The 9,616-nt window shown below is 53.7% G+C and overlaps 5 protein-coding genes across 5 annotated transcripts; 2 read left to right on the forward strand and 3 right to left on the reverse strand.

Annotated features, from left to right (window-relative positions):
- The first annotated feature begins 42 nt into the window (after window positions 1-42).
- BO66DRAFT_359911 (CoA-binding protein) lies at window positions 43-874 on the forward strand. The gene is made up of 2 exons (XM_025644984.1): window positions 43-253; window positions 299-874. Exons 1-2 carry the CDS (start codon window positions 157-159, stop codon window positions 673-675), a joined length of 474 nt encoding a protein of 157 aa, XP_025498885.1. The 5' UTR covers window positions 43-156; the 3' UTR covers window positions 676-874.
- A 200-nt stretch (window positions 875-1,074) lies between these two features.
- Window positions 1,075-2,199, forward strand: BO66DRAFT_405900 (uncharacterized protein; the record flags this gene model as incomplete). The annotated part of the gene is made up of 1 exon (XM_025648993.1): window positions 1,075-2,199. One exon carries the CDS (start codon window positions 1,075-1,077, stop codon window positions 2,197-2,199), a length of 1,125 nt encoding a protein of 374 aa, XP_025498886.1.
- A 326-nt stretch (window positions 2,200-2,525) lies between these two features.
- On the reverse strand, window positions 2,526-3,274 carry BO66DRAFT_395809 (uncharacterized protein). Its single transcript, XM_025648314.1, has 3 exons — window positions 3,046-3,274; window positions 2,885-2,972; window positions 2,526-2,757 (listed from the first exon to the last, which is right to left on the reverse strand). The coding sequence occupies exons 2-3, from the start codon at window positions 2,948-2,950 to the stop codon at window positions 2,629-2,631; spliced, it is 195 nt and encodes a 64-aa protein (XP_025498887.1). The 5' UTR covers window positions 2,951-2,972; window positions 3,046-3,274; the 3' UTR covers window positions 2,526-2,628.
- A 981-nt stretch (window positions 3,275-4,255) lies between these two features.
- BO66DRAFT_475375 (phosphoribosyl transferase domain protein) lies at window positions 4,256-7,696 on the reverse strand (the record flags this gene model as incomplete). Its single annotated transcript, XM_025653226.1, has 1 exon — window positions 4,256-7,696. The coding sequence occupies one exon, from the start codon at window positions 7,694-7,696 to the stop codon at window positions 4,256-4,258; it is 3,441 nt and encodes a 1,146-aa protein (XP_025498888.1).
- Window positions 7,697-9,320: 1,624 nt separating this feature from the next.
- Window positions 9,321-9,572, reverse strand: BO66DRAFT_395810 (uncharacterized protein). The gene has a single exon (XM_025648315.1). It carries the CDS (start codon window positions 9,551-9,553, stop codon window positions 9,398-9,400), a length of 156 nt encoding a protein of 51 aa, XP_025498889.1. The 5' UTR covers window positions 9,554-9,572; the 3' UTR covers window positions 9,321-9,397.
- Window positions 9,573-9,616: the final 44 nt, after the last annotated feature.

Genomic DNA, 9,616 nt, shown 5'->3' on the forward strand with positions numbered 1-9,616 from the left:
TGATTTCCCCTCATCGGCTTTCCTCTTTCTCCACTTCTTCCCCAGACTGCTCTTATCGAGTATCACCTTCGCACCGTCAACCAGATTATCCCTCACAGTATCTGGAATTTGATCTCATTCCGTACTGAAGACTCTACCAACTACGGCCTATTCACAATGTCTGCTACGATGGAAGCCGTCAAAGTGTTCTTCAGCTCGCCGCGCTTCGCCGTGGCCGGCGCGAGCAACGACCCGGCCAAATTCGGCCATCGCAGTATGCTCGATCCTGCTCGATAAGAACCATATCTGACGCAGTTAGTTCTGGCGTGGTACTACCACCATTCACTCCCTGTTACGCCCCTCAACCCGCGTGCTTCCTCCATCCAGCTGCACTCGACAAGTCTACCGACGGTCGCCTCGGTGCGCGACTTGCCCGCTCCGACCGAGACGTCACTGTCGGTGGTGACTCCCCCCGCCGTGACTCTCGCTCTCCTACGCGAAGCTTATGCGGTCGGCATCCCGGCTGTCTTCCTGCAGCCTGGCACTTACGACCAGGCGGTGCTGGACTATCTGGAGGGACATTTTGCGGCGGCGGTGGTGGGCGCGGGAGGCCGAGGCTCGGAGGGTTGGTGTGTCTTGGTCGATGGCGAGGATGGCTTGCGCGCTGCGGGGAGAGAATGGAAGAGTCAGCTGTAGTATTTAATGCCTCGATTTCTTGTAATGTGTTCTGTATATGAGAGATTAAACGGGAAGTCATGAAGAAAGCAGAAAAACAAGGTAAAGAGGAGGTTGGGGTGTAAACGGAAAGCATCAACACCAAATGGGGGGGGGGATAAATGAGGTATTGTATTGTTGGGGGTGACTTTCTTTCACCTCCGTTACCCCGTTCTTTTTTCCTTCCTTTCTTCTTCCTCTTCCTCCTCCTCCTCACTTCCTCTCTCTTTCCCTTCTCCCCGTCAACTCCACCCATTTGCATCTGCATCGACATCACCAACCCCTTTTGTTTTGTTTTGTTTTGTTTTATCTCTCAGATTCATTTTTCTATGGTTCATCTCGATCGGCACATCCTCTACAAGTGATTGCTGCACCAGAAGGATGCCCACCGGTTCGATCACTCTGGATTCGCCCATTCCTCCTCATCTCGATCTGGCCGGGGCGCCTTCGCAGCTCTTCCAAGTCCCTCCCTCGCCGTCAGCTTCATCGGCGCTGTATCGCTCTATCGCCGTCCCGCCTCGCAAGAGGGCTCGTCCCAACCTCGACCAACGCTCTTCTTGGCTGCAAATCGATGGCGCCTCTAGCCCTACTGTCCCGTCGCTGATCGGCCCCGACGACCTCCCGCACGGCGCCGATGGTATCGTCGACCTCGACTATCGACCCAGCCGGTATCGCGAGCCGGCCCATCCATTCCCTCTCGATGCCAGCATCGACTCTCTCAGCGAGGCCGGCGGTCTTCGTCGCAAACGCAGTCGGCGGGACCCTTCCCTGATCGCTGCCTCTCCCACCGGCCCGGATGAAAAGGGTATTCCTCCGAACGTCACACCGGACCCCTCCGATGCCGCTCCCGTCCGCTGGAGCAAGGCTGTCCTGGGCGTGGTCGGAAAGGTGTGGGATTTCTGCTGGTCCGGAGCGTTCCGGGGGTTCTACGCCGGCGGCGGTCGCGGATACAACATGAGCAGCGAGGAGGATGCTCTCTCGCCCTCGTTCCCCTCCCCGGCCAGCGAGAAAGAATTCCTGCCGGCCACTCCCACCGCCCACCTCGGTCAGCGTCAGCGTCAGCGGGGACCATCCACCCCTCTCCCCGGCGAGTATCCCGACGAGGATGATCTACAGCGCAGCTGGGTGATGGTTTCAGCCGGCAAGTCGTTCAGCCCGTCGTCCTCGCTCGCCACCAATCGCAGCACCACTCCCCGGCGGGTTCCCCGCCGCACGACAACCGCCGCCCACCACGCCTCACGTCGGGGCCGCCCCCACAACAAGCGGGTGCTGACGTCGCATGCGCCGTCGCTGCCGAGTCAACCCTACTTCTCCTCGCCGGCCATGCCGCGAGAGAGTCCGGTGTCCGTGGACACGCAGCGCCATATGGCGGAGATGCGTCGCATGGAACGCGAGGGGAACGCCAGCATGCGGAGGATGGAGAAGAAGCTCGAGGCGCTGATCCGCGAGGGTACCCAGGCGCTGGCTACACGCGTGGAGGTAACCGACTTGGACATGGAAGATTAACGCCCTCTTCTTGGATGACACACAAACTGATACCCTTCCTTCTTTTGTTGTTATTTGGACTCTTGTTTTTTTGTTGTTATACGACCTCGTCACGCTCATTACGATTCGACACGACAGCGATGGAAATTCGGTTGATGATTGCATGATTAAAACGAGTGCTTTTTTTTGTTGACACCAGAGGTCAGGCTCGAAGCAAACTGAGTCTCTGTGTGTATGAGACGGCCTACTTTTACAAGAACGATATTCTTATCTCACGAATAGTTCCCTGAACAGACCTTACGAATGACATGTCTACTTTGCTGCTCGCACTTCAGTTTATGATTCATTCTTCATTCATTGACCCATCCCCATCCATGCCCATGCTCGGTACCCCTCTTCCTCAGACATCCCACCCACCAACGATACACCCGATCAATGATATCCAGCAATTTATTGCCCCAATGCCGAGCTCAACGGCGAAGAAATCTGGATACTCTTCAACACCCCGTCCAGCCCCCCCATGCTCTGAATCATGCCGATCAGATCCGCCCCTTCCATGCGGGGAGCCTTGCTCGTGGACTAGAAGTGGTATAGGGTTGTGTTAGTATCAGTATCCAGCATCTTCTAATGTAGCTTCAGGGGCGAATTGGCGATTGTAGATCAATCGTAGTGTTAGGAGGTGGGTGTTGCGGGGCATATAACGCACGGGAATCGGCATCGCCAGGCCCGTGGCGACGAGGACGGAGGCGACTACCGCGATAGAGAATTTCATTTTTTTCTTGGGGGGTGGGAGGCTGGTGATGATTGTTAGTTCTTGATTCCGGGGCCAGAGAAGGTAAGGATGGTGTGGTGGTGGTGTTAGTGTACCTGTGAGAGGGGGTTGTTTGTCGGTGGGTTGCTCACGGGAACGAGAGGGAGAAAACACGGCGGAAAGGCTACGAGGGCGATGTGGACTTTACATATGTACTCCGTACTGTGGCTGTGGATGTGCTACGGTGCTGGTGCTGGTGCTGGTGCTGGTGCTGCTGGGTTTGGTATGTTTCGGAGTGTCGATCCTTGGAGGGGATCGCGTTGAAGGGCGTGTACGGAGTACTCGTAGAAGAAAGGGGTGGTGGAAGGGATGATATGGATGGGCCGTGACGTGTCTTACATTCTTGAGGGGGGGGGGAACCCTTGGGGCTGGTGTTGTGCTTTGGGTTTTCTTTTTGAGGGGATTTGGGGTAGTTGGTTGATTTAGAGACTTGGGGTATTTGGTTTTTTTTTTGTTGTATTTTGGATGATTGGGTTGATGTGTTTCTATGTCCCATGGGGGTGTTGTGCTGGTTGAGGTGGAAGGAGATGGGCCAGGGTTCGGCCAGCCAGATAGACAGGTCGGAATGCTGGCTTGCGAGGGTGGCATGTGGCTTGCTTTCATGCTGGAACAAGCTTTGCTTGGGTTGAGATTGATGATCATTGATACGAGAGAGAGAAGTGCGAGTGTTGGTTGTTTTGCAGGAGCAGGGGCACAGGCACAGGCATGGGGAAGGTTGCGTGGTTGCTGCAATGCAATGCAGTGGAAGCAAACTTACATGTACTGTACTTGCTGTAGTGGACTGCAGGATGATCTATGATGAGGTCCGTGCTTTTCAGATCCACAAACGACTGCATCCTCGTCTTTCGGGTCTGGGGGGGTGGAGAGCGAAGGATGGCTTCTACGGTTGGCTGATTTGGTCGAGAGTACAGTACTATGTGAGCTATGAATTGTTTAGGCACGGTACAGGCTGTACTTCCATCCCGCGACACTGACTTTGTTGATTTGGGAGATACAGAAACGAAAGATAAACTTGTCCCATGTCATGTCTCTTGATTGAAGAGCTGGGAAGTAAATTGTTCATTCTGTATTCGCAAGAAAAGGGGGGAAAACAACACCACCACCACTAGCACTTTCCTGAAGTGACCTCCTCGACACGTGCCGAATATCCAGCAGAACCACTGCATCTCCAAACTCCCACCGCCTGCATACCAAAACACATACTAGCCATGGAAGACAACATCATCCCAACTACAATCAAAGCCCAACATCTCAAGCTCCTCCCTTCTAAGCACCATCAAAAACTAAAAGGCTTTGGATGTTGACATTACCAAAACCACGCTGGCGCAACAACTCCCGGCCTCGGTGAACTGGGAACTCTGCCACAACCATAATGCTCACGTCCTCAGCACGTATGCCGGCTTCGACCAAGAGGTCCAGCACCGCACAAAGTGTCCTCCCCGTGGCAAGCACATCGTCCACTACCACCACCGACGCGCCTTCGGGAATCAAATCTTGCTCTATCTCGAGCCGCTTCTCACTCGAGTCACAGGATGATTCTCTAGGCGCCATAGACGAGATATGCGAAGTTGATTTGGGGACAGAAACAGTCGGTGGGGGGAGCTTGCCACCTTCGCGGATCAGTGCCAAAGGTACGTCGACTTGCATGGCCAGCGCCGACCCATACACAAAGCTACCGGCTTCGCAACACGCTATCGCACCAACTTTCGCCCAGTCACCGGTGAAATGAGATTGCAGAAGGGATGTACACAACGCAATCCCACCCGGCTGCTGCGAAATGCCCAGCACATGGCGGAAGTCAATGGCCGGGCGTGGAAAGTCGTGTACCCTGCGGACCATGTTTGCCAGTCGCTGCAGGTTCTCGTCGACGAGGGGAAGCAGGTGTTGCTCGCCAAATTCTCTCACTGCTTCGTCTCCGGGAGTGTCATTCTCGAATATGAGACTGGGGCAATATTCCAAGGCGGCTGGATTCGACGTGCCCTCGGCGCTGTCTGTCTTGTCCTTGAGTTCTTGCTGACGGCCCTGGCATCCTCGACGAGCCTGCCGTGTCTCTTCGCTAGCCTCAATGCGCACATCAATCAGTCTAGTACCTGGCACCAAATGCGAAAAGGCTGCGACTGGCGTCTGATCTCTCATTCCGGTGATCAGCAACACATCCAAGTCTACTGCCCCGTACACCACACCCAGAAAATGCTCCTCTGGCAGCTGAGGTCGAACCCGCGCTTGACCCCGGAAGAATTCTGTCAATGCTGGCCGGTGCTGTTCTTTGTAAGCACGATCTGACAGAAGCAGGTTCAGATCTGCACCGGTAGCTGCGGCATATGCTCGCTTCGTCGCATCGCTAATGCTCACTGTGCGCACCGTGAAGCTTCCGTGGGTGAATACAGAGGCCCAGATCCTGGCGCAATAGTCTTTCCCGGCGCAGCTTTCGCCCGTGATCAGAATGATGAGCTTATGCTGAGGTGCTTTTGGAAGTGGGCAGGCGTAGGCCAAAACGTTGTGCGGATCTAAGCTGTGCTTGATATGGGCCAGACGCAGTCGGTTCAAACCAAATGCCTTAGCTGCCAGCGCGGAGTCCCTAGGGTCTGGTCCCAGGTCTGTGCTGTATGATCCACTACTCAAGGGCAACAAGTCTTTGGCGACATCGTATACCCATCTCTCGACAGCTCCGGCCACTTCGACCTCATCTTCGCGGGGCCAGACACCACTTATCATGCACGCAAAGTCCCAATCTCGACAGCCAAAAGCAGTGGCATCAGCCGCCACATCATTGACAGCTCCGCCACCTTGCAACAGCTGGACATAGCAGAGTGGTGTGGGACGAGTCTCCATGGCCGTCAGCAAGATGTCAGTGACATCTGCTTGTCCAACTTGCTTCAAGAATAAACACCGCTTGAAGGAATAAGTCTTGCCGCTGCGATGTCCACCATGAATCTTGGTCATATACAAGTCGGCGTCAAACAGCCCGACACTGTCGACGTCTTTGATATCATGTTCAGACCCTAGGAATGTGCAGTTCGGCGTGGGATATGGTAGTTCATGCGTAGGATCAGTGGTACAAGCCTCAATCATGGTCACGCCAAGATGTAGCTGGTCCATGTCCAAGTACAGATACGCATCTGCAGTACAATTACGAGGAAGTTTGCTCGCAAACTGATCAAACTCGACGAGCTTCTGTCGCGCCTCAACACGGTCAGTTAACGGGATGGCCCAGTTTCGCACCGAATAGGCCGGAGCCACGAAAGCCTTGAAAGTGACGCTGACTATAATGCCAATATTGGTTCCAGCGCCTTTTATCGCCCACAGTATATCGGATTCGTTTTCCGGGCGGACGACACCAGCGGGCCTGTGCTGAATCGGCACATTGCCTACGCAGAGTATCTGGCTTGAGTCAACGCTGACCAGTACAGCGCCGACAATGGCATCGCATGCAAGCCCGTACAACCGAGCCAGATGCCCGCTACCGCCTTGCAGCCACAGTCCAGCTCCCACGCTCGGTCGTGACCCCAAGGGCACGGTCAAGCCCGCCATCATAGTCTTCTTGATGATATCGCCTGTCTTGCAACCCCCGCCAGCGACTACCACAGACCCAGAATCAGGTTTCGAGTCTTCAGTGCCAGCCTCAACCGGGACAATATGTACTTCGTCGAATTCGATCATGTCAACTGAGGCGACGTGAGGCCGTATGCAGTGGTCACTGTGGCCCCCACCAATGACTGTCAGGCCAGCACCGTGCTTCAAGGCCCATCTAACGCAATGCTGAACATGTTGGATGTTCCGTGGTTTAACAATCAACGGAGAATGATTGAGGCGGGCCACTCGATCTTTCAATGGTTTGTTCAACATGGGCACGAGCATTGTCAGCTCACCAAACGAGTTCGCATGCTTTTGGAAGACCGTCATGATTGTAGGCATTGCGATCAATAGATAATCTGAGTCTTCTCTCTCGCACCGGCCCACGCTGCGGCAGAAACTCCGCCACCTGTTTGAGAGGCTGGACGATGTGTTGTAAGAGTCAAGTCGATCCAGCACTCCATCGTCATTTACCACGCGGAAAGCTCTGGCAGGGAGAGAAGCTGTTTTGTGGCACACCAGTCCGGTCACATACATAGGCAGCGTACCGTCATGGATCATCACCACCATTCCACCCTCAGGCCGCTTCGCGAGCATTTGCAATGTCCATTGCATGGACGCAAAGCGAAGCACGGAGTGTGTCCCATTAGAGAAAAATATGATGTCAAACCTCTCCTTGCTATTATATGCAACCGGCATGGCACCGGTCAATGTAGGGAAAGCCATGTCAAGGGAAATTCGACGGATGTTGGGCGGACTTTCGAGGCAAGGTAGAGGAGACTCCGTGTCGGATGTGGAGTGAAGCCATTCTTCTAATATTGTAGCAGACGAATCTTCCGGTTCGATTGCAGTGTATCGCCAGACCTTCCGTCTCAGACGCGGGGAGAGATAGTGGAGGATGCTCTTCGGGCCGGGTCGAATCTCCAGCACCGAGACATGATCACGCGAGTCAAAAAGAGGGTTCAGCAGTTGAGTCAGATGAGTTGTGGTGAAGTACTGATCTGTTGGCGATTCCGTGTCCAAGGTCACCGATGCAACCCTCTGCTCTGTGGCTGACAATGGCCGGCCTGCCGATGAGGCCTTTGCAATGAGCGAACGAGAAAGATTGTCAATGTTAAAATTGAGGTCAGACATGGCAACGTGGCTCAGTGCCTCTTGATGGGATGCTTCGGTTTGAGTTCCACGATCAGGGTGTCTTTGTCTGTGTATCGGTGTGGCTGACTTCTGAGATGAGCAGCTGATGAACAAGGGAATCAGATTGAGGGTTAAGATAGAAGATTTGATGGGGTAGTGTTGATGAAGAAAGTGAATGAAAGGGGATGAAGAAAGTTGAAGAGAAAAGAGAAGAAGAAGTTGGAGGGAGAGAAGGAGGGGTGTTGTTGGTTTTGTAGGCAGGCTGGAATGAAGAGCAAACGGCGCGCGGGGCTGGGGGGTGGCCTATCGTTTCATGATCCCAACTCATATCATTCACTCACATCATGAATACTGTTATCCTACTGTGTTACTCAGGAGGTTTTGACATTTCGGCAATTCTGCAGTGTGTTTGTCCAGAATGGGCATCGGTAGGAGTATAAGGAGCTGCAACTACTGTTTGATGAGGCCAAACAGGTACCAGGCACTCTGGTCAGGTTGGAATTCCATGCCAAAGTAAGTATAGATTGGCTCTTTGAAGTCATGAGCTCGAAATTAGGCCCCTTAATCAGTCTAGGAGAGAATTACATGGTGATACCACAGCAGACCCACCGCGAGGAAGAAAGTAACACCTACCCTGCTCAAGCGTTTGATAACCTTCGACCATTTCAACGTCCCGGGGAGGATTTCGTGACTCAGTCAAGACAGCAAGCTAGAGGGGATGAAGGTAACTTCCTCATCAAAGTAAGAGCTTCATCTTGTAATCGCCTAGCGGACGGGATGGAGCAACAGTCTCTTACCAGTCACCACCACGCCGTTCACACTGGCAACACCCGCTGGCAGCCATCCTGGACATAAATCACGACTAGTGGAATAATAGAGCACCCCTCTACAATCTACACCAGGTCTTTTCCCATTCTAGCTACAAACTGAAAGCTGAGATGATAAGGCTGTCTGCAGCTTCTCCAGGGATTATCGGGGACTGCGAATCACTGAGGGTATTTATTCATGTTAACGGGCTTGGGTCCGCGGTTCCGGGATATGGCCAGGCTCTTACTTATACTCTGCCACCACCAGAAGGATCGTAGCACTTATTCCCAGTGTGGCAGGTAGTCGCAGTCCTGTGACAATTATGACTTGAGCCACTGGGGTCTAACGAGGGTGTTCCTTGAACTCACATGACACATGCCTCTGCATTGGAGAGACCCCCCCCCTACAGGTCAGATATGCATTTCTTCATCCAGAATACTTCTTCGACCTCTGGGCTATGAATTGGATGATGAAGCTTGTCTTTGTAGAAAGTGTCTCTAAACATTCACTGTGGACTGGTGGGCCCCGCTATCTATGATATACACCTCGGGTGATGATACTCCAAGTAAGGTATCAAGTCCATAATCCGGAAAGATAGTTGGGCCAGCTCGGAGGTTCAGGGTGATATGCAGCAGCGCAACCTCGTCACCACCACATCACCACCACCACCACCAACCTCAAACTCTCACCACCATCCACCCAAACCACCCAAGAAACACAATCAGATAAGATCATCCCCCCCTACCAATGTCTCACCGCGTCCCAACCAACACGTCCAAGCGGAGCCTCAGCCCTAAAGGTGGCTTTTCGTGATCGGTTGACATCTCGCCGGCGCAGACGCTGTGATTGGCTCTCGTCACGTCAGCCCCCCTGTCGACGCGTCCCGGTCTCTGATTAACACTGGGACAGCCCTAAAAGTGGCTTTTCGTGATTGGTTGACATCTCGACGGAGGACGCACGGTGATTGGTTGGTGGGTGGGCGCGTCGCGGTGCGAGTAACACGCTCCTTGTTTCAGCCTTAGGGGTGGATTTTCGTGATTGTTTTTGCATCTTGGTGGTTGGGTGGGTGGTTGCGGTTATTGTGGGTGGTGTTGTTGGGGGTGGTGGGGTGTT

This window comes from Aspergillus aculeatinus, assembly GCF_003184765.1.
Source record: "Aspergillus aculeatinus CBS 121060 unplaced genomic scaffold BO66scaffold_69, whole genome shotgun sequence".
Taxonomy (NCBI): Eukaryota; Fungi; Ascomycota; class Eurotiomycetes; order Eurotiales; family Aspergillaceae; genus Aspergillus; species Aspergillus aculeatinus.